Source organism: Lodderomyces beijingensis (assembly GCF_963989305.1).
Source record: "Lodderomyces beijingensis strain CBS 14171 genome assembly, chromosome: 6".
Taxonomy (NCBI): domain Eukaryota; kingdom Fungi; phylum Ascomycota; class Pichiomycetes; order Serinales; family Debaryomycetaceae; genus Lodderomyces; species Lodderomyces beijingensis.
In genome coordinates, this window is record NC_089975.1 from 95,048 (window position 1) to 118,077 (window position 23,030).

Here is a 23,030-nt window from a genome sequence, read left to right on the forward strand (position 1 = left end):
ATATATAGAACCACTCTATAGACACCAACAAGATGATCCGTAAGCAACTAGCACGATTCGTTCATTCTCCAGCATTCAAGCACCATGCACGAACAACAGTAAACCCCGTTGACTTTAGACTAACTCCTCCAAGCAACGTTACCCCCAAGTCGGTGCTAGTTTTCTCGACACCGACGTGCCTACCCAACATCATTCAAGATGCCATCGATCTACACCAGACAAACAGACTACAGGTTGTTGTAGCGGGCATCGACACAATGGTTCCGTTTTCAAGTAGGAACGGTGTGAGTGAGTTGTGGCTTGAGCAGGAAATGAAAATCGGCACGTCGGTGCTACTTGAGGAAAAAGACGACATCAACAAACCGCCACGCGAAAGCGACGGGATCAACCCTGTCTCTGCGAGAAAAAACTGGAAGGACATCACCGGGAGCGTTAGTTTCAAGTTGAAGAATGAAATGGAGGCACGGGTTACTCTTGCAAACACCGTTTTCTCCTCGGGTTCAATCATCACCTTGTTTTACTTTGACTCGAAAATGGGCCTCTCGGGACAGCACTTGTGTGAGTTGAGCTTGGAGTTACCGCATGGCGTGATACCACGACACTCAAGAGCTATTGTCGAAGACCATTGGACTCCACTATACCCGAACGAGTCGTTCAAAATTACAAAATGCGTGGGTAATTTACTAAAACAGGTTGAGAACAAGCCAGCTGCCAAGTTTTTAGAAGAGAACAATCTGTTGATGAGCCTCAAGTCGAAAGATACAGAAGTGTATGTCAAGGTGAGGAAACAGGGCACCACCCACGTTGATAGATTCAAAGTGGTTGCAGGTGGCGGGGGATGGGGAGCTAAAGCTGACATAATCGCGCTATCAGCGGAGGCACAACCCAGTGTAGGTGACTTGATAGAGTTCTACATGGTGACTCCCCAGCACCGGTTCCAGCCGCAACACGATGTTTCGAAATACCACGACTGTTTCGCACTCCAGAGCAGCTACGAGGAGACGTCGTATGGGTCACGTCTCGCACAAGAGCAGGTGTTTGAAAATGCGTTTGGGTGCGGCAGTGAAAAGGGGTTCTTTTGGAACGGGGTGGGGCATGTGTCCCCCGGAGAAACAGTGTTTGTAAAAATGTAACAACCCACAGTTGCTTTTCTTCTCTCTCAATTTTCCGAATGCCAATCAAATACATCAAGGGCGACTTGTTTAGCCATACAGCCCGTAAACCGTGTATACTAGCACACGCTTGCAACACTGGCGGAAGCTGGGGCGGCGGGATCGCAGCTGTGTTTAGACGCAAGTTTCCTCACGCTAATCAACAGTACAGCGAATACTGCCACGGGAATCGAAACTTGCTCGGAACCTCGTTGTTGTTGAAAGGTGATGATTTTGACAAGAATAGGATCTACATTGCCTGTTTGTTCACCAGTGACTTTCAGCAGACACCAGAGGAGATTGTGGCGCTCACGGATGAGGCAGTGCATGATCTCGTTGGTCAATTAAAGGCAATCGACGTTGAAACAGACAACGGCAAAGCTGTCATCAACATGCCAAAGATCAACGCGGGGATATTCGGAGTGCCATGGCAAGACACCGAAGCAGTTCTTGCAAAGTATACAGACTTGCAGATCAATGTATACGTCATGGACTAACACCAGTTGTTTCCGGCGTGAGATCACATCGGTCAACGGTGTTCGTTAGCTGTAGGTCGTGTGTACCGGTGAAAAACTTGTTGCCGGTGCCACCAAGATGAAAACTACAACTTGTAAATATTTAATATACAGATTGTTATCGCCCTACTCCAAAACTGTCCAACCTCACTCCGCCATTATCAATCATGGATGAGGGCTTGATTGCTACAATCAACAAGTTGCAGGATGCTTTGGCTCCATTGGGCGGCGGCTCGCAGTCACCAGTCGACTTGCCTCAGATCACCGTTGTGGGATCGCAATCCTCGGGCAAATCTTCAGTGTTGGAGAACATTGTAGGGAGAGACTTTCTTCCACGAGGCACGGGTATTGTCACTAGAAGACCGTTGGTTTTGCAGTTGACCAATAGAAGAGCCACCCCTAAAAACAAACAAGAGCTACTCGATATCGAAGCGAATGAAGGCGGCGGGCAGAAGGAAGACAACCCTGACGAGTGGGGGGAGTTTTTGCATCTCCCAGGTAAAAAGTTTTACAACTTTGAAGACATCAGGACTGAAATTGTGCGTGAAACGGACGCCAAGACCGGTAAGAACTTGGGTATCTCGCCCGTGCCCATCAATTTGAGAATCTACTCGCCCCACGTGTTGACATTGACGTTGGTGGACTTGCCCGGTTTGACAAAAGTGCCCGTTGGAGACCAGCCAAAGGATATTGAGAAGCAAATCAGAGACATGATTATGAAGTTTATTTCCAAGCCCAACGCCATCATCTTGTCGGTAAACGCGGCAAACACGGATTTGGCCAACTCGGACGGGTTGAAGTTGGCCAGGGAGGTTGACCCTGAGGGCTCGCGTACTATTGGTGTCTTGACCAAAGTCGACTTGATGGACCAAGGCACCGACGTTATTGATATCTTGGCTGGAAGGGTGATTCCGTTGAGATTTGGCTATGTGCCAGTCATCAACAGAGGGCAAAAGGACATTGAAACGAAAAAGACCATTCGACAAGCGTTGGCTAATGAGGCCAATTTCTTTGAAAACCACCCTTCCTACAGAGCCAAGGCCCAGTTCTGCGGCACGCCCTATCTTGCCAAGAAATTGAACGGCATCTTGCTCCACCACATCAAGAGCACGTTGCCGGATATCAAAATGAAGATTGAGCACTCGTTGAAAAAGTACCTGAACGAGTTGAGTTTGTTGGGACCCGAGATGGCAGAGTCGCCCGCGTCCATTGCGTTGAGCATGATTACAAACTTTACCAAGGACTACACGGGGATCTTGGATGGTGAGTCGAAGGAGTTGAGCTCGCAAGAGTTGAGCGGCGGCGCGCGGATCTCGTTTGTGTTTCATGAAATCTACAAAAACGGGATCAATGCGTTGGACCCGTTTGACCAGATCAGAGACGCCGATATCAGAACAATCTTGCACAACACCTCGGGTTCGGCTCCGTCGTTGTTTGTGGGCACTGCTGCGTTTACAGTTTTGGTTAAGCAGCAAATCAAGAGAATGGAGGAGCCATCGATTCGATGCATCAATTTGATCTTTGACGAGTTGGTTCGCATCTTGTCGCAAATCATTAACCAACCGCAATACACTAGATACCCTGCGTTGAAGGAACAGTTGTCCAACCATTTCATCCAGTACCTAAGAGAAGCGTTGGTGCCAACAAATGAGTTTGTCACTGACTTGATCAAGTCCGAGGAAACGTATGTCAACACAGCACACCCTGACTTGTTGACCGGAACCCAAGCTATGGCGTTTGTAGAGGAGAAGTTCCACCCAAAGCCTCAAGTGCAAGTTGATCCAAAGACTGGGAAACCGGTGCCACAGCAGCAACAACAACAACAACAACCACAACACCCACAACACCCAGCAAACTCTGCCAGGCCGGAGGAGTCATCAAATGGATTCTTTGGTGGCTTTTTCTCTTCCAAGAACAAAAAGAGATTGCAGCAGATGGAGGCCCCGCCACCGGTGTTGAGAGCAACGGGTACAATGACCGAGAGAGAAACCATGGAGACAGAAGTGATCAAATTGTTGATCTCATCGTACTATAATATTGTCAAGAGAACAGTCGCTGACATCGTCCCCAAGGCGATCATGTTGAAATTGATCAACAAGTCCAAGGACGAGATCCAGAAGGAGTTGTTGGAGAAAATGTACAGCAACCCTGAGTTGCCCGACTTGGTCAAGGAGAATGAACTCACTGTGCAGAAGAGAAAAGAGTGTATTAGAATGGTTGAGGTGTTGCGAAATGCAAGCGAAATCGTGGCAAGTGTTTAGATTAAACAGATGCAGTGTAACCAATGAAATAGAGTATTCTTGTTTCCTTTTGAGGCCAATGGAGATAACGGTCGTGCGACCATTGAGGCTGGTGGCGTTTGCAAACTCGTCCATTGTGCAACAGAGCAATTTCTTAAGATCACCCTGTGCAGTGTGTTTGCCCTTGTCCCGTTCACGTTGTACGCAGCTTTGCTGTTACCACCACTGCGCAGAATAGAGTCACTTTTTCTCTGTTTTTTTTTTTTTTTTTTTTTTTCACCACGCCTGCAGTAACGTTGCGCAATAATAGAGCTGAGATTTTTCTTCTTTTTTTTTTTACAACCAATTCACCCATTCATCCCCAAAGCAATCACCAAAACTCCCCCCGTTTATCTTTTCGTCCGAGTTTTAGTATTGAATAATAGAGAGCTCCTGGTTAGAACTCAGCACAGGCCGCATCGTCCCTTTCATAAATTTTGCAGCGAAAAAGACTTTTCAAGCCATCGTCGTCTCGTGTCAAACAAAACAGGAGCTGTTACTTCAAGTCGATTTCAAAAACAAAGTCTTTTTGAGTCCTTGTTGAAGTCTCCGTGAAAAGTGCTTATATGCCAAAGAAACCACTACGAAAAAGCCTATTTTTTATCAATAGATTGATCGAGCCCGGGTAACGCCGAAAATATAAAGTACTACCAGAGCAAGTGCAACTCTTACAATCACACCTACGCCGATCGTGTCGTTCAAATTCTTACCTGAGAAACACCGCTGACATCAAAAAAGCAACCCACCTCCACAGTTTACCAATTGGAACGTTTCTTGCTACTTCTCCGTTTCAATAAGCGAACCCCACAAGAGTAAGTTTCGCTATGGCCACTCCTGCTTGCCCCGAACCGTTTGTCGACCATGAACTATCGATCAACTTAGACTCCACGTTTGCCTTTGAAGGTCCAGAAAAGTTGTTGGAGATTTGGTTTTGGAAGTCGGAGAGTGTCTTGCCCGAGAGCGCACCAGTGGGAGGTTTGCGCTCTATCGCGAGAGAGTCTTGGGCCAAGATGTTGGACTTGGTCAGCTGCAAGATCTTGTCCATGAAATCGTCCAGGTACATGGACGCGTACTTGTTGAGTGAATCGTCGTTGTTTGTGTTCCCACACAAGTTGATCTTGAAAACGTGCGGTACCACCACTACGCTAGCATGCTTGGAGGAGTTGTTCACAATGGCGCAGTCCATCTGCGCAATGGGCAGCAAGGAAATCTACCGAGTCTTCTACTCAAGAAGATCTTTCATGTTCCCCGAGAAACAGATCCACGTGCACAAGGACTGGAAACACGAGGTGTCGTTGTTGAACCAGCACTTTAGCTTGGGCAAGTCCTACGTCGTGGGCAACTTTGACAGCGACGACCATTGGTATCTTTATGTAGGAGGAGAAGAGCAAGACCACCCTCTGGCTGGCAGCAGCGCAGACCAGACTTTTGAAATATTGATGACTGAGTTGGACCCGGAGTGTGCGTCCAAGTTTATCTACTCGAGAAAACCAGGTGACGATATTGGCGAGCAGGATGATTTGGGACACGAGCTAGGCTGGGAAACCATGATGGAGACAGAGTTGGACACGGTTTTCCAATCGCCAAGGGTCAATACTCATTTGCCTTCGCCTTCGTTGTCGGACGTTTCCGAAGACGAGGACTGCATGGATTGCAAGACTGACGACAACTGCCTCCAGGCTAGCGCCAATTTTGAGTTCATCAACGATGCCTTTGCATTTACTCCCTGTGGCTACTCTTCCAACTCCATCTGTTCCAACGTTGCCGGTGGGTACTACTACACGCTCCACATAACTCCCGAGTCGGGCTGGAGCTACGCGTCGTTTGAAACCAACTACCCCTTTAACGAAACAGTGGACGTGATCACAGTCTTGACCAAAGTGTTGAAGATTTTCAAGCCAAAGAAGTTTTCCTTGACCTTGATTGAGGAGATTTCGGATGAGCAGCACTTGACTGGAAAGCAGTTGGTTGGGTGCGACTTGATCTTGAAGGAATTGGGCTACAAAAGGAATGAAAAGGCGGTGTACGATTTGAAAAATGAGTACAACTTGTTGTACATGAATTTTCGAAGTGGATAGGTTAGTGTATAGAGGAGATGTCATTTACATGTGAAAGTATTTTGGCAAATTTTGTTGCGAAAATGCTATAAAAAGTATCACTATCCCATTCTGACTCAGCACCATGATATCGCGCCCCTTAGGAGAAGGATGCGTGAGAATAAAGACTTTTACACAGCTACCGCTGGTTTAATGGGGACAGACCATTGCAATTGTTCTCTCTTTTCCCTTCAGTCTCATTCTGGTGCTACAGTGTCAGCTCACGCATTGCCAGTGCCAAGTAAACCATACCCAGTTGACTCAATCTCGCTCATTCTGGCCTCGCTGCTCCTGTTGCATCTTCTTTTGTATCCTCGACTTTGCCTCCGGAGTTAGCTCTAAAGTTGCAGAGTCCAGAACAGTCATCTTGACTGGGACTTTCTCCCTTTGCCTGCGCTCGACTTCCTCGGGAGAGTGTGGTTCGTATTTGACAAACTGGAAATCAGAGCCAACTTTGTGCGCGGCATAGACTCCAACAAGTACTGCGATGGTGCCCACGATAAACTTGTGGGACATTGGCGACCCCTGACCCATGCTTTGCCTCATTAGTGACGTGAGTGGGGCTAGCAACAGCTTCGAGGGAAATCTTCACTCTTGACCTATTGGCCGATTTTGACAGCGCTTGCACGACTTTGTACAAACGAGGGCGAGCAAGGTGATAACAGAGAGGGAAAATCACCAACCACTGGTGTCTTTTTTGACACCCAATTTTACAGCCTCCACACTAATTAATGGCTGCACTTCCCAAACGAATCCTCAAGGAGACCGAGCGGTTAGTAAGTGACCCAGTCCCGGGGATCACCGCGACGCCAAGCGAAGACAACCTTCGATACTTTGAAGTGACAATCGACGGGCCGAGCCAGTCCCCCTACGCTGAAGGAGTGTTCCACCTCGAGCTCTATTTACCTGACGACTACCCCATGTGTGCCCCAAAAGTGCGCTTTTTGACCAAGATCTACCATCCCAATATCGACAAGTTGGGGAGAATATGTTTAGACGTGCTCAAGGACAACTGGTCGCCGGCATTGCAGATCAGAACCATCTTGTTGAGCATACAGGCCTTGTTGGGCGCACCAAACCCGGACGACCCTTTGGCGAATGATGTTGCCGAAGACTGGAAGCGGGACGAAAAGAAGGCCGTCGAAGTGGCAAAGGAATGGACTGCCAAATACGCGACGAGAAAGGAATGAGCTGTTTACAAGGCATGGGAACTACACCAGAGGGTTTTTTTTTTTTTTAGATAATGAATGATGATCTTTTATCATATGTGTGTGGACAGAACTAGTCGTTGTACCGTATACTGCTACGAGTAAGTTCACCTATTAATAGTAGTCTCAACAATAAGATTTTGAGATCTGGCGGGTCTGCTTCGCAGGGCTTGTTTACAACCTCATATTCGGGTGGCCACCACAGGCCTGTCGAGGGTAAATGTATCCAGGTGATGGAGAACAAACTCAACCCAACGCGTCGTTTGTTAACCAAACACGGCCGTTGCTCCCAGCCCCGAATCTGAACTAACCGATCCCGAACATTCTTGAAAAAAAAAAACAAAAAGAAAATAGAGAATCTCGGACTCTTTTGTGGTGGTTAACTCCACCAATGAGAACAAGACAGTCCACTTATGGTCGTGATCACATACAGATCCCATAACCTAGCTATTGTCCCGATGCTATGGTCTCAGTATAAACACCGCATATCCTGGTGAAAACGGAATTTCCACGAATGCAGTTTTGATATTGACCGAAAGAGAAAGCGGCAATAAAAAAAAAAAAAAAAGAAAAGGAAAAGCGAACTCTTCGTGCCGCAGGTTCCCGGTTAGAAATGACGTTGGTCAGATGCCCACACCACGCAGCCCCCTTGCTACTTCACGGGCAGGCGATGTGCAGTCAAGGACCATCCACTAAGCAAAAGCAACTGCTCTGGTAGACTGAAAAGCGCCTGAAGGCCAGGTAGTAAGATGGCTGACAAGAGGAAGGGGGTCTCTCAGTCAAACCCCGTAATCATGTCAACCCGTAATGAAATTTTAATCTTTTTTTTTTTTTCTTTTAATATTTTATATTTCGGGCTTTATTAAAAGAATCGTGTTTCTCTGAAAAAGGTCAAGGGCCTGGCTTTTTTTTTTACAACCAAACCGGTGAATCCAAGATCTGTTGTTTGTATTGCTGAGGTTGACTTTCGAAAGTCAAACGCGCTGCTTCACATTCACCTACTGGTATCTTTTCACTGCCAGATCTCACCTAAGATCCGGATCGGATGGAAAGATTGCGAAAATACCGCAGACCCATTGAGTAGAATTACAGCACCATGGTGAGTCGTGATAAAAGCAGGGCACAGACGAGTCCCTTTAGTGATCACAGCGCCGAGTTGGAAGACGATGATGGCTCAATCTTGAAATCACCGTTGGAAGCGCACTTTGACAAGGGCCGTTTGTCGTACCACGGCTCGGCCAGCCTGGCCAACCACGACTCATACTCTGATGATTCCATGCCACCCACGCCAAAGCTTGCCGCAGACTCATTCGACAACGGGAAAAGCTCTCGTTTGAAGTTTCAATTGGGGTCCAACCAAACACCCCCCTCGTCGTCGTCTTCGTCGTCGGTTTCCCCGTCAAAGCACCGGTTTTCCAAATCGCCAAAGTCTCCCTTTTTGGACGACGTGATATTGGAGGATGAAGTGTACCAGAAACCCAAGGCGGAGGAAGCTGAAAACACAGCAGAGGTGTCGGGACTGCATGAAGACTTGGCCACCAGAAGACACCGGTGGGGCACGTTCAGAGACAAAAACGGGAGACCCGATCTGGCCAAAACAGGCGTGGGCCGGTCCAGGACCTTGAACAAGATACTACATCCACACCGCAACGACAAGGGGCACCACCACCGACTGTTGAAAGGGAGGATCAAGTCCATCAGGAAACCAAACACTCACTCGATTGACTTCCCCGAGCTCCACCACCGTGACTCGGACTCTGACAGCAACAAAGACGCGCCGGAAGGGGATTCTAAAAACAGAAAGCTGGAGAAGCGCACAGTGGTGTTCAACAGAGAGCTCCCTGAACAGTTTACAGACATGGAGACGGGCAAGCCAAACACCAACTACCCCAGGAACAAGATCAGAACGACAAAGTACACCCCACTCACGTTCTTACCGAAAAACATATTCAACCAGTTTTTCCACAACATTGCCAATATTTATTTCCTTGCGTTGATTATCTTGGGTGCGTTCCAGATCTTTGGTGTCCCCTCACCGTCAATGGCGGCGGTGCCGTTGATTGTCATTGTCATTATCACCGCGATAAAGGACGCCGTAGAGGACTCCAGGAGGACAATCACGGACTTGGAAGTGAACAACCAGCATACGCATATTTTGGAACAAGTGCATGACTCGGACTACCACTATGAAAACCGAAACGTGAATGATGAAAAAGTGTCTCTCTGGAGGAGGTTCAAAAAGTGGAACACAAAGTTGTTGGTCAAGTTCTGGGGAGCACTGAAGAGCAGCCTCACAAAGGAAGGAAGGGCGAATAGAGCGAGGGAAAAGCACAACCGTGAAAACAACATCCAGGAGGGAGAAGCACGAAAGTCGTTTGAAAGTGATGTTGTCACTCCGCGAAACTCGATTGATCCGTTTGGCGAAACCATTCGACAATCGTTTCACAAACCACGGTCCTCGGGACAGGCACAACCAAAGACTCTAAAATTTGTTCGCAAGTGCTGGAAAGATGTCAGAGTGGGGGACCTCTTGCGTATCTACAACAACGACGAGGTCCCCGCCGATGTGGTGATTCTATCCACGAGTGACGACGACAACTGTTGCTTTGTCGAGACAAAGAACCTCGATGGGGAGACAAACCTCAAGGTCAAACAAGCATTAAAGTACTCTTCAGTCGATGACAAAATCACCAAAGCCGACGACTTGATCGACAAGTCGTTCCAAATTGACTCAGAGGGCCCGCATGCAAACCTCTACTCATACGAGGGCAACTTGAAATACACTGCTCGCAACGGGCACCCACTAGAGGAGCCCGTCACTATCAACAACTTGCTTCTACGTGGATGCTCTTTGAGAAACACCAAATGGGTTATTGGGATAGTGGTGTTTACCGGAGACGACACCAAGATCATGCTCAACGCCGGGGTCACGCCAACAAAGCAATCGCGCATGTCCAAGGAGTTGAACTACTATGTCTTGTTGAACTTTCTCTTGTTGTTTATCATTTGTTTCGTCTCGGGCTTAGTCAATGGGTTGTATTATAGGAAAACAGGGACGTCGCGGGACTACTTTGAGTTTGGCACCATTGCGGGCACCCCCGCGCTCAACGGGCTCGTGGGGTTCTTTGTCGCGGTGATATTGTACCAGTCATTGGTTCCCATCTCGTTGTACATCACCATTGAAATTATTAAAACGGCGCAGGCGTTTTTCATATACTCCGACGTGGGGATGTACTATCCAAAGTTGGATTTCCCGTGCACCCCGAAATCGTGGTCCATTAGTGACGACTTGGGCCAGATTGAGTATATATTTAGTGACAAGACGGGGACATTGACGCAAAACGTGATGGAGTTTAAAAAGTGTACGATAAACGGTGTCTCGTATGGCCGTGCGTATACAGAGGCGTTGGCAGGGTTGAGAAAACGTCAAGGTGTGGATGTTGAAGCCGAGGCAGCGCATGAACGTGCGATGATTGCAGAGGATAAAGTGGAGATGGTTGACAAGTTGCGCGGGTTGCTCAAAAGCACCACCTACGATGACGAAATCACGTTTGTTTCGCTGAAGTTTGTTGACGATCTCTTGGGTGCTGCGGGTGAAGACCAACAGGAGGCTGGCTACCATTTCATGTTGGCGTTGGCATTGTGCCACTCGGTCTTGGCCGAGCAGAGCGAAAAGAACCCGCACAAGTTGGTGTTGAAAGCGCAATCCCCCGATGAGGCCGCGCTAGTGGGCACTGCCCGCTCCTTGGGGTTCAATTTCAAAGGCACCACGAAAAAGGGCTTTTTGGTGGACGAGTTTGGCACGTGCAAGGAGTACCAGGTGTTGAACACGTTGGAGTTTAACTCCACAAGAAAGAGAATGAGCACTATTATCAAGATACCGAGTGACCCGCCCAGGGCGTTGTTGCTCTGCAAAGGTGCAGATAGCATTATTTATGAGCGGTTGTCCAAGACCGAGAACGACCCGGAGATGCTCGAGGCCACTGCTAGGGACCTTGAGGAGTACGCCACGGAGGGGTTGCGGACATTGTGCATTGCCGAGCGAGAGTTGACGTGGGAGCAGTACACCGAGTGGAACAAACGGCACCAGGTGGCGGCGTCCTCGTTGGAGGATAGAGAGGGCAAGATGGAACAAGTGGCGGACGCTATCGAGCAGGAGTTGGTGTTGCTTGGGGGTACCGCGATTGAAGACCGGTTACAAGATGGGGTCCCCGATGCCATCTCGTTATTGGCCGAGGCCGGGATCAAGTTGTGGGTCTTGACTGGCGACAAGGTCGAGACTGCGATCAACATTGGCTTTTCGTGTAATTTATTGGGCAACGAGATGGACTTGCTCGTGATCAAAACTGCTTATTCTAGCGAGGAAACAGAAAAGATGGGCCTCGAGCTAGGCTTTGGCAACGCCGAGGCGCAAATCATCGACAATGTTATCAGCTTTTACTTGAACCGCCACTTCAACATGGAAGGCACCATCGACGAGCAAGAGGCTGCCATTGGTGATCACACTGCTCCAGATGCCCGGTTTGGCGTGGTTATTGACGGGGACGCATTAAAGCTTGCCTTGATGAACCGCGACACCAAACGGAAATTCCTCTTGCTCTGCAAAAAATGCAGAGCCGTGTTGTGCTGCCGGGTGTCGCCCGCACAGAAAGCCGCAGTGGTCAAGCTAGTCAAGGACACGTTGGATGTCATGACCTTGGCGATTGGAGACGGGTCCAACGACGTGGCCATGATTCAAGCCGCGGATGTCGGTGTGGGGATCGCGGGAGAAGAAGGCCGGCAAGCGGTGATGTCCTCTGATTATGCGTTTGGCCAGTTTCGGTTCCTCGCGCGGTTGTTGCTCACCCACGGCCGGTGGTCCTACAAACGCTTCAGCGAAATGATCCCGTCGTTCTTCTACAAAAACATCATCTTCAACATAGCCTTGTTCTGGTACGGGATCTACTGCGACTTTGACGGGACGTACTTGTTTGAGTTTACCTATCTCATGTTCTACAACTTGGCATTCACGTCGCTTCCCGTCATCTTCATGGGCATCTTTGACCAAGACGTGAGCGCAAAAGTGAGTCTCCTTGTGCCGCAACTATACCGCTCGGGTATTTTGAGAAACGAAATGAGCGATTTAAAGTTTTACATTTACTGTCTTGACGGAATATACCAGAGTGCCATTTCCTTCTTTTTCCCTTACTTGATGTACAAGACGCTGTTTCCTGGGGAGAACGGGAAACCGGTCGACCATAGGTTCTGGGTCGGGGTGCCTGTTACAGTCATTGCATGCACAAGTTGCAACTTGTACTTGCTTTTCCACCAACGTCGGTGGGACTGGCTCAGCTCGCTAATCATTGGCATCTCGATCCTCATTGTGTTTATCTGGACGGGGCTCTGGTCGTCGTCGGAGTACTCGTCGCAGGAGTTCTACAAGGCGGCGGCGCAAGTGTTTGGCATGACCGCGTTCTGGGCGGTCATCTTCATTGGAATCTTGGTGTGCCTACTTCCAAGGTTCTTCTATGACATTTTACAGAAATTGTACTTTCCCAAGGACGAAGACATCATCAGGGAGTGCGTGCAAAGAGGCGATTTCGACCCGTACCCTGCCAACTATGACCCAACAGACCCCGATAGGCCAAAGATCAGCGCCTACTCAAGCGCAGTGGTCAACCGGATGAGCATGGACCATCGCGTCTCCGACGATAGGGTCGACATGAGCAACCAGGCCACGACGCCGCACACGCCACCACCGGGGTTCCTCGCTCAAATGCGAAGGAAAAGCAAGAGCTTCCGCCACCACTCCGACTTGCTGACGGAAACCATCCAAATGGAGGTATTTGATGAAAACCAGAGACGCATTTCAATGATTAGCGAGAGAAATAGATAGACAGTGTAGATTATAGAAAACTAACAGTTGATGAGATGGAGCGAGAAAAGATTAATGGCGCGTGTCGAGGCGCACTGGCTCTTTGGCTCAAATTTTTCAGGTGGAAAATACCACAAAATCGAGCGATGGGAATGGGGAGAAAGTGAGCGAATGAAGTGAGGTTCAATTGGGCACTGGCATTGGCATTGGGATGTGCGCTGCTTGGAGGGGTCAGCAGGGACACATAGGATGGGGAGGGAGTCACCAGTACCGAGCCGTTGCGTTGGCCCAGGTCTAACAATTTTCTCTCCCTCTATATAGGTGGCACTAATTGGCCAATAAAAACCGTGCATTGTCAGTTCCTACATGAATTTTTTTTTATTCCGTAAATCACCGCGATAACCAGAAAGTCGTGTGTCACGGCGCCAGCTCTAGCTACAAAAGTGCCAACAACACGGGTCTTTGAGTCGGGAGTCCTCCTCGTTAAGCCGTTGGTGGTTGATCCATCATCATTGGCATAGTATTCACATTATCCAGCATGACCTCCCGACTCAAACGACACCAATAACACCGTTGTTGCATAAAAAAAAACAGAAATATACAAAAATAAAAAACTTTTTATCAGAAAATTATTCGCTCAACTCTATTGCAGTTTCTGAAAGAGAAAAAGTTTTTCCTTATAAAATGTCGAAAACTTTTCCTGATTCCTGTTCCTCTTTTTTACACACTCTTCTTTTTTTTCTCCCCTTTTATTTCACCCAAGCAACCCCGTTTACATATTCAATACTACAATGGCAGCTGAAAAGAGTAACTTCTTAGTCGATTTCCTTATGGGAGGTGTCTCCGCCGCAATCTCCAAGACTGCCGCAGCACCAATTGAGAGAGTCAAGTTGTTGATTCAGAATCAAGATGAGATGTTGAAGCAAGGTAGATTGTCCCACCCATACACTGGTATCGGGGACTGTTTCAGAAGAACGGCCGCAGATGAAGGTCTCATTGCCTTTTGGAGAGGTAACACCGCCAATGTTATCAGATACTTCCCAACACAAGCTTTGAACTTTGCTTTCAAGGACAAGTTCAAGGCCATGTTTGGTTTCAAGAAAGATGAGGGTTACTGGACCTGGTTTGCAGGTAACTTGGCCTCTGGTGGTTTGGCCGGTGCCACTTCGTTGGCCTTTGTCTACTCCTTGGACTATGCCAGAACCAGGTTGGCCAACGACGCCAAGTCTGCTAAAGGCGACGGTAAAGGTAGAGAGTTTAACGGTTTGATTGATGTTTACAAGAAGACCTTGGCTTCCGACGGTATTGCCGGTCTTTACAGAGGTTTCGGTCCTTCCGTTGTTGGTATCATTGTCTACAGAGGTCTCTACTTTGGTCTCTACGATTCGTTGAAACCAGTTGTCTTGGTTGGTCCATTGCAAGGCTCGTTCTTGGCCTCGTTCCTCTTGGGTTGGGCCGTCACCACCGGTGCCTCTACTGCTTCGTACCCATTGGATACCGTTAGAAGACGTATGATGATGACCTCAGGTCAAGCCGTCAAGTACAACGGTGCTCTCGACTGTGCTAGAAAGGTTATTGCCGCTGAAGGTGTCAAGTCTCTTTTCAAGGGCTGCGGTGCTAACATCTTGAGAGGTGTTGCCGGTGCCGGTGTCATTTCCTTGTACGATCAATTGCAAGTTATCATGTTTGGAAAGAAGTTCAAGTAAATTTTATATAGTTAGATAGAATACTGATTTCTATAAGCCAGTGGAAACTCTGAAAAGCCTTGGATGGTTCACGCGAGAGGTGTCAAGCGAAACGTTAATGCCGATGGACACAAAGTCATGGCAAATAACCTCTATTCCCGAGTCAATGAAGGTGTCACGTAGCCAAACAATAAGGTTGTCACGTGAGTTAGTAGACTCTCATTGATGGTGGCTGCTCTTGCTCCGTAAATTTTCAAAGATAGGGCCTGTACCGGAAGAAATTTCATAAAGCATGACTTCCTCTGGTGATGTAAGTTGTCAGGTAGAATTGGTTGTGAAATTGGGCCTTGATGCTGAGCAGACAACTGAGTGAGCAGATGAAGCTCAATTATATAGTGTCAATAGAGGAGAGAAAAGCCATGTTTTCGTCACTATGAAATGTTCCAGTTTCGTTTTCATGGCTACCACTGGTTTACTGTGAAGTCACGTGCGCGCACACTCAACTCTGGGCGTTGTTAAAACTCTTCAGGAAACATCTTTTTCCCAGTGTGAGGTTATTTTGTTCCACTTGTCCATTAACGCGTCAAACGGGGGTAGTGTCGACTCTGTTTCACGTTGTTTAAACGTTTGAATAACAAGAAATAGGGGCAGTTATTGATTGTCTTTTCCAACAACCGTGTGTGGGGTAACCCTCACTTTTGTAATTGTCGGGGAGCTTTTCAAGATGGCCTTTGCAGAATGCGCTTGTCGTAGCATGCCCCACCGCAGATCATGAGCGGCTCCCCTCATCTCTTGAGTGTGCTCTTTTTACAACTCCCCCATCCGCCCCGCTCTCTCTTCGAGAAGGACGTATCTCCGAGTCTAAAACTTACCCCTCGTGAACGCAACACCGACGACTGTTGGTGATAATGCCTGAGCTTTGAAACATATGTTCCCTGATTCAGTGCTTGCGCACCTTTACTGGATTTTGAAAGAGTTTGACCCGGACTTTGGTGTCACCACGAGCAAGGAGGTTCCGCAAGTGATGTTGCCTTTGCTCATCTCAATCTCAAACAGTTCCGCACTTTACAATCCCAACAAATTTTTGAAACCACTGCCGAGCACTTGCAAACATGGTGGTACGCACCAAGACTTATGTCTGACCCTCACCAATAAGCCTCTGCTGATCGGTCAAGAGGATTGTGGATCGATCGGCACACAGCACAAAGCACCGTTGGAGTTGTCCAGAACCAACCATCCCTTGTTCAAAGCAGTACGATGGTTTCGAACTCTCTCGAAACTCCGACACAATCGTTTCCAAGGTTATCTCCTAAGCGACGAGTGCAAAGTAGCAATTTGGTTGACCTTCCACAACCACTATTGCTCTGAGACGCGTACTATCATGTACCATCGTCAAAAACTGAGCAAGTGAATAGATGACTGAATAGGAAAGTGGAGTAAAACATTCTCTCTTGCCAATCGCTAATGGTTCATAACCGTCATGTATCGTGACGGCATGCTAAAACTGTTTAGTCAATGAAAAAAGAAGGGCACAGCTAATGATGTGCATGACGAGATATTTACAAATGCCATCAAAATCTCAACTCTTGTTTCACTAGGGATGCTTTCTAGAGAACACAGGACTGGAGAGAGAGACGACCACGATGGCGAGAAGACACTTTCCGCAATTGGTTCACCTTTTGTTCAAGGAAGAGCGCTTGCGTCAAAGCAATTCCTCAGTTTGTGCTTCTCCTTTCAAAGTGGGGCGCAAACAATCGCTAGAGACCTTCCACGAGGTCTATTTTCTTGAATCCGCTGAACCCGTTACCCCTCGCTCAGACTCTGGCTTGCCCCGCTAGCAACAGGGTAGGTTTGCAAAGGTTTTATCTCCTTCCCCAAAGCAATTAAAGCCTGTGCCTAACTAGTCAAGAGCATTCCTGGAATTGCTAAGATTGCCGGAAATTTGCGTCGCTGAGCCTACTTAGATCTTGACTAGATAGGCTCCTGCACTGTTTCTTATCCCTGGCCCCACAACGTTTTAGAGCAAACGTTTCAGTCCTTCTGAAATAGTCTCCACGCGCTAGAGCTCTAGGGAGGTAAAACTAGGGAGATCTGATTGGTTCCATTCGTGAGCTCTGCTGGGCACATCCTAATGTGCTGCTTAAGCACCTCCACTGTAAATATCGTTGTTCCAACCACTTGAAGCAGTCGACCCGAGACTCATCCCATCCCATGGAAAAGTAAAATTTTGTAAATTCACGTAGCAAGTGGTTTTAGCTGCAATTGCTGCAAAACGGCCAATGTTGTCTGCAGTAAATAAAACGGCCTAATTAGGCCGAGAGTGACTAGATAGGAAATGTAAATACTGCGACTGCTCCTCGCCAGCTACCAGATGCCTACGTCCGATTGTTGAAAATCACCCACTTGTACTTTATATTGCTGCACTTCATATCCAGAACAATAGGCCGCAAATGATTAAAAAGCGGGTTTCTCGATTTCAAACCTCCCCACGGTTAGTGCTTATTTTACTTCACCATTTGTAAACAGTGAGGAGACACCAGAGATTTGCTATTAGAAACGAGGGTGCCACCAGCGTTGTACACAATTCCACACTTGAACCCCAAGGTGAACTTTAAACCCTCAAGGATTCTGGATTGAGGCCTCTTGTGGTGGCGGGGCGATCTATTAGGAGGGAAAACGACAGTGAAAGCTTAAATTGGCGAGCCTAGCTTCCAAGTAGTATTGGCACTAAATCAAGTGGGGTCGAACCGCGGACATACAAAATCGAGGATCTGCAACTTGAATTGCTGGAGAAAACGTGTGGCTTACACTCTTCCCCCTCCCTCTTATTGTCGAAGGCCTTGGATGCTTCCTTTTCTAATTTTTTAATACGCACAGCATGGATGAGCGAAAGTTTCCTTTTCAGGAAGTCCAATTAACATTGCTTAGTCCGTGCTAGAGGTAAATAATATGGGATCCAGCTTGGTATGTGCGCGAAAGTCTACCAGAGGGTAAACCCGTGAAGTCAAGTCTCCGTCCAAGGAACACTCTGGAATTCTTGTTTGTAAAGAAATACGGGCTCGGTCCGCAGGCAGACATAATGTGAGGGCTCTCCCCCTCATCAATAAGTGACAGCTTTTTTTCAAAATAATATTATTTGACATTCCCTTGTTCTGTAGAAGCATGCCGCACCACCGTCCCATTTAGTATCACTTGCGGAATGCCCACCACCACCAGAGTCCTTCCAAGAACAACTTGTCCCGCGCCAATGCCCCTCCTCATTGCACTCTCGTGATCACACAGTCTCCCCAAGTCATCCCCTTGATCTCAGGGTTCATACTTCCGCGTCCCCTTCCGCCTTGATCCGCTGCTTAAATTAGGGCCCCCTCATCCACCCCCACAACTCGGCAGCAACCGCCTTAAAAGCTTAATATCCACTATACTCGGGAGCTACCACATGCCGCAAAATGCCAACTGGCAAACGGTTTAACTTCAAAATGGAAAGGGAAAAAATAAAGTGACGCAATGGTTGCAAAAAAGTTTGTCGGGGAACCTCAAGCAACGGGCAAGGGACGGTGTATTATTTTCGTAAATTATTTTCCGCGCCATCAACCACCCCGGCTCGTAAAGACAGGTGAGTTTCAAGAGGCAGCTCCACTGAGTCAACTGGCCGGCGCCTCGGGTGAACATCAATGACCGACAACCCCCCCCATAGATCACCTCATTAACACACGCTATTGTCAAAAGCTCGACTAACTAGGCAAGCAAATTCGCGATGTTATTTCCACTACCCCTCGCCCGATGCGTCTAATTAACACCAGGGTTGCTCCTCCGTCATTAGCAAGGGGGAGCCCTCTTTCGTTTATTGATTTTCCTGCTTGATTGGGGCCGGGGGGTCATGTACGCCATATACACAGAAAGCAATTACCCAAACAGGCTATAATCAAGTAAAGCGAGTTATATTTTCAGCCCATTCCACATGCCTTTTGCCTATTTAGTCAAACCCCAGTGTGCCATTACAGCAAATGGTGCGCAGAAAATTTTTAAGGTCGATTGGGTTAATTTGACCCTCTTGTGGGTGTTGAAAAAAGGGCCCACGAAAATTAAATTCTTTTTTTTTTTTTCTATTTTTATTTTTAGTTTGGCTATTTTCTTGCCCTGGGTGCATGGTGACACAATATCGCAAGTGTCGAGATACGCTCGAAATCTTCACCACAAGAACCATCCTCAATTGACTTGCCTAGTGGGCGGTCCGCGAATAGTACTATTCGGGAGTCCCTGGAGTTGAGTATATATTGGAAAACATATCCTGCTCTTTCTTACCTCTCTCGTTGGTTCAGCAACACCTCCATCAACCGATACCCCTACACCGATATGAACATTAACGCGTATGTTTGAAACTGCTACTCAGACATCATCAACTCTTACTAACCCGCTATAGCAACGTATTACCTCCAGCTAACGGTAAGAAGCTCTGGAGAGTCAAGAGAACTCCCTCAGCGTCTCACTCAAAGTCCTCATCCACAGACTCACACTCGTCGAGGCACCTGCTGCAGACGTCGATCGAGTGTCTCAACAACTCGTTGAAAATAGCTGCTGCTGCTGCAAAGTTTACCTTGAGAAGACCGCCATTGAGGAGGCCGAAGAACAAACCGGGTAAGCCCAAGGACTTTGTCTTTGTTGATCTCTCCCCTATCAAGTCAGACGACGTGGAGCAGCAAGAAGCCGACAAGGCCGTCCCTGTCAAGAGCAAGGCGCAACCGGAAGCAAACCCGTCCCCGGCTGCCAACTTGCAGTTGCCTTCGCCTACTTTATCCTTGGAAGACTCGCTCTTTGACTTGTCCACATTGCCCAATTTCGATGCACCTCCTACTGCTTCTGCTTCCACCAGCCCCGACTTGGGGTTGGGGATTATGAACTTGGGAATCGACTGGGACCAGCCTGCACCACAACCATTTGCCCACCAAAACAACAACGACCTTTTATACGGATACCAGCAAACCATGATGCAGCAACAACAACAAATCCAGCAGTTGCAACGCCAGTTGCTTGAACAGCAGCAAAGACAAGCTCAGCCGGTGTTGTTCCACTCGACGCCAGCATTGCAATCACAACCTCAATTCCCGCAGCAGCAGCAGCAGCAGCAACTACACTCGCCAATACAGGAGCCAGACTTTAACCAGAAAAGACCTCGACAATGCGCATCTTCTCCAACTGCAGGCCAGTTGCAATTCAAATCGTACCAGCCAAAACCAAAGCACAGCAGGTCATCCTCCGAGGCATCTGTAAGGAAGCCACAGCATAAGAAACAAGTGCAAGCGCACAGGTGTATGAGTTTGCCATACATCCCATCCACAACCAACATCCAACAACAACAGCTTCCCGAAGCGCCACTGTACACGTCAACAACGATGCAAAACGTCGACTCAAACGTGAGCTTGGACGACTTTATGATGCTCAACGACCAGCTCTCGATGAGCTTTGCCCCCGGCATCGCCCAAAACCCCGAATCATACACCCCAGCTACAACCTACTCCGAAGATGAACTCGCCAAACCGGTGTTTAACCAGTTTAGCTTCCAACCACCATGCGTAGAGTTATCATGCGGCTTCGAAGAGTTCCTCACTGGCTCCGCCACCACTGAGCAGCCACTGCAGTACCAGTCGTACCCCGTCTCGATTGCTGCTTCCACCGCATTTAATGAGTTTGAAATGGGCGCATTCTGTCCGATTATAGAGTGAAGCTGGCCTTTGCTCTCCTGCATTTACCCCTAGTTTCAGTTCCTGATATATCCACTTGTTTTTTTTTCCCATTGACTCATTCGGTTTCGCAATCTTATTTCGGTATTCTTGGTTCCACTCATCTGGCTATGAATGGACTCACTTGCTTTTCGGTCACTTTTTAGCACCATGCTTGCTTTTATTTATAACATAATGCAGATACTAAACAAAGTTATACTAGCTAATAAAGATTTCGCTCTCCGCCTATAATGGCGGAATATCTCCTACATAGTTGACGTGGTTCCAGTTGTGTGCAAGATGGATCGACTTTCCTTGCTGTTTCTTGCGCTGGGGCTGCGGGGTTGTACTCTCTGTGTTGTTATTTTTCTCCTCCCAGTTCCGAGCATATCCTACAGCCTGCTTTTGCGCTTCAAAGTCTTCCTCCATGTCGGCCTCCACATACTCCACCTCTTGGTTCTTGACATGGATCAACGGAACATAGTCGGTTTGACACGTGGGTTTGATGTAATCATCCTGATCATCGGTAACCATGCACTGCTTCCTTGCCTCGACGGAGAAACTGGTCACTTTGCAATAACTGGTGTTGTCCAACACCGCCTCTGAAAACCACCGCGTCTCCAACCGTTGGTACAACAACTCGGTCTCGGGAGAGTTACCAATATCCTCCGCCACGTGGTGCCACCACTCGGTGTTGAGGGTCCAGTCCAGCGGCCACTTCAACTCGGGGTCGTACAAGTCCCTGGCGGAGTAGGCAAACTCCCAGTTGGGCTCGGCGCCGTCATTGTAGAACGACTTGTCCAAGGGCGTGTAGTAGGTGAATGAGTTGACAATGCTAAAGCTCTTTTCGTCCACTGCATAGTACTTCCACGCGGGGTTATAGCCAGAGTATGGGCTCACCAGCGGTCCCACCAAGGCGTGGTTCACCGCGTTTTTCAACTCCTTGGCGTCGCTTCCGTCGCACCCGTACTGGACCATAAACGTGTCTGCTTGAACGTGGCCAAAGAAGATCGCCGCTATGACTTTTGGCGAGAACCGCTCAATGATGGAGGTGAAGATCTTGGTGGAAATGGGAAGCGCTTGCTGACTCGGTGGTAGATGCGCGATTATCCACACCCGCTGGTGGTTTCTCTCCGAGTCAATCAACTCCTCAATGAGAAACTTCCACATGCCGTGGGAGTCCACGTCCAACATGTTCCAAAAACAGTACAAGTTCTTTGTGTTCCACACGTTTGAGTTTAAAGATATAACCTTGAGTCCCTTGAGGGTGATGAGCGAGAACCCCGTTTGCGAGTACCGGATCTGCTTCGCGGTGTCGTGGTCGACCCAGTCCAACTCCAGCCACAAGTCCGCGAGAAAGTCAAACTGCCACTGGTACGAGTTGGAGTTTTCGCTGAGGTGCTTTTGCGGAAGCTGGTTCATGGGGAAAATGTCCCGCGTGCCAAACGTGGGGATGACATCGATCTTGTCGAGGTACTTTTTGATGATCCGGTAGCTAGTCTCCTGCGACTTGATGTTCTTGTCCTTGCTCATGTAGCAGCGGTCCGAGTGGTCCACCGTGCCGCCGGTGAATAGCGCAAACTCAAAGGAGAGGTGGTTTTGGTGCAAGTCTCTTATGCACAGCATGGTGTTGTTGAGGAGCAACGCCGGGGTGTCGCATGTGTACTCGCCAAACTGCCGCGCTGGAGTCCACGTCCGCTTCTTCACCTTGGTGATGTCCAAATACTTGCCCTTTTCGAAATGGTTCTTGCGGTAGGTGCTGTCGTAATAGCCGGTGTCCAAGTTTTCATTCACGTGCGGCGCGGCGGCTTTGGTGTTTCTGCAGTGGCTCGAGCAGCACAAGCTTTGGCTGCAGTTGGCTTCGGCAAAGACAGTATAGTCGAGCTGCAAGTTGACATCGCTGATGTGCAAAACATGGAATACCTCGCCGCACCCGTCTGGTGGCTGATAGTTTTTAGGCTTCAGCGGCCACATGTTGGACATGTCGATGTTGGGGGTCTCGGGCAAGACGTGGCACTTTTTGTCATGGTAGTAGCAGAAGTAGTCGCCATCCAACCCTGACGGGTTCATCAAACTGGCAACTTTGGCAAAGTCGTTCCCGGTGCTGGAGTAGTCCTCGCCCGAGTAGCCGTAGTTCATGTGGCACTGCACTTCATCATACCCGGCCTCAACGCACCATGTGAGGAATATCTGCGGCACCAAATCCGGTCTCGTCAAGCCAATGAACTTGGCTATTTGCAACCGGGTCTTGCAGGTGGTGCATTCGTCTAAATCAGTGGCAGCCTCGACGTTGTGCAACTCGGCAACCGCCCTTTTGCAGATTTCCTCGTCGGTAAGAGCAGCCTCCACGGGGGGTTTGTAATGAAAAGGCTGCGCCTCGTAGCCGGTGGCATACACAATGAATAGTGCCAACAAAACCAACAACATTGCCCTTGGGAGATTGTGGTTGTAAGTGTTGTAAGTTTTGCAACAGATTTATTCTAGGGGGGTAGGGGGGTATTTTTTTCTATGGTGTGTGCGGTTAC

The 23,030-nt window shown here is 48.4% G+C and overlaps 10 protein-coding genes across 10 annotated transcripts; 8 read left to right on the forward strand and 2 right to left on the reverse strand. All coding sequences in view use genetic code 12, as the record gives it.

Annotated features, from left to right (window-relative positions):
* Positions 1-32: 32 nt before the first annotated feature.
* On the forward strand, positions 33-1,133 carry LODBEIA_P47820 (uncharacterized protein; the record flags this gene model as incomplete). Its single annotated transcript, XM_066975041.1, has 1 exon — positions 33-1,133. The coding sequence occupies one exon, from the start codon at positions 33-35 to the stop codon at positions 1,131-1,133; it is 1,101 nt and encodes a 366-aa protein (XP_066831720.1).
* A 38-nt stretch (positions 1,134-1,171) lies between these two features.
* On the forward strand, positions 1,172-1,648 carry LODBEIA_P47830 (uncharacterized protein; the record flags this gene model as incomplete). The annotated part of the gene is made up of 1 exon (XM_066975042.1): positions 1,172-1,648. The coding sequence occupies one exon, from the start codon at positions 1,172-1,174 to the stop codon at positions 1,646-1,648; it is 477 nt and encodes a 158-aa protein (XP_066831721.1).
* Positions 1,649-1,833: 185 nt separating this feature from the next.
* On the forward strand, positions 1,834-3,927 carry LODBEIA_P47840 (uncharacterized protein; the record flags this gene model as incomplete). The annotated part of the gene is made up of 1 exon (XM_066975043.1): positions 1,834-3,927. One exon carries the CDS (start codon positions 1,834-1,836, stop codon positions 3,925-3,927), a length of 2,094 nt encoding a protein of 697 aa, XP_066831722.1.
* Positions 3,928-4,769: 842 nt separating this feature from the next.
* On the forward strand, positions 4,770-6,023 carry LODBEIA_P47850 (uncharacterized protein; the record flags this gene model as incomplete). Its single annotated transcript, XM_066975044.1, has 1 exon — positions 4,770-6,023. The coding sequence occupies one exon, from the start codon at positions 4,770-4,772 to the stop codon at positions 6,021-6,023; it is 1,254 nt and encodes a 417-aa protein (XP_066831723.1).
* Positions 6,024-6,302: 279 nt separating this feature from the next.
* LODBEIA_P47860 (uncharacterized protein) lies at positions 6,303-6,587 on the reverse strand (the record flags this gene model as incomplete). The annotated part of the gene is made up of 1 exon (XM_066975045.1): positions 6,303-6,587. One exon carries the CDS (start codon positions 6,585-6,587, stop codon positions 6,303-6,305), a length of 285 nt encoding a protein of 94 aa, XP_066831724.1.
* Positions 6,588-6,772: 185 nt separating this feature from the next.
* Positions 6,773-7,231, forward strand: LODBEIA_P47870 (uncharacterized protein; the record flags this gene model as incomplete). Its single annotated transcript, XM_066975046.1, has 1 exon — positions 6,773-7,231. The coding sequence occupies one exon, from the start codon at positions 6,773-6,775 to the stop codon at positions 7,229-7,231; it is 459 nt and encodes a 152-aa protein (XP_066831725.1).
* Positions 7,232-8,345: 1,114 nt separating this feature from the next.
* On the forward strand, positions 8,346-13,124 carry LODBEIA_P47880 (uncharacterized protein; the record flags this gene model as incomplete). The annotated part of the gene is made up of 1 exon (XM_066975047.1): positions 8,346-13,124. The coding sequence occupies one exon, from the start codon at positions 8,346-8,348 to the stop codon at positions 13,122-13,124; it is 4,779 nt and encodes a 1,592-aa protein (XP_066831726.1).
* Positions 13,125-13,894: 770 nt separating this feature from the next.
* Positions 13,895-14,809, forward strand: LODBEIA_P47890 (uncharacterized protein; the record flags this gene model as incomplete). The annotated part of the gene is made up of 1 exon (XM_066975048.1): positions 13,895-14,809. The coding sequence occupies one exon, from the start codon at positions 13,895-13,897 to the stop codon at positions 14,807-14,809; it is 915 nt and encodes a 304-aa protein (XP_066831727.1).
* Positions 14,810-19,141: 4,332 nt separating this feature from the next.
* LODBEIA_P47900 (uncharacterized protein) lies at positions 19,142-20,508 on the forward strand (the record flags this gene model as incomplete). The annotated part of the gene is made up of 2 exons (XM_066975050.1): positions 19,142-19,155; positions 19,209-20,508. The coding sequence occupies 2 exons, from the start codon at positions 19,142-19,144 to the stop codon at positions 20,506-20,508; spliced, it is 1,314 nt and encodes a 437-aa protein (XP_066831728.1).
* Positions 20,509-20,751: 243 nt separating this feature from the next.
* On the reverse strand, positions 20,752-22,932 carry LODBEIA_P47910 (uncharacterized protein; the record flags this gene model as incomplete). The annotated part of the gene is made up of 1 exon (XM_066975051.1): positions 20,752-22,932. One exon carries the CDS (start codon positions 22,930-22,932, stop codon positions 20,752-20,754), a length of 2,181 nt encoding a protein of 726 aa, XP_066831729.1.
* Between the last annotated feature and the right edge of the window lie 98 nt (positions 22,933-23,030).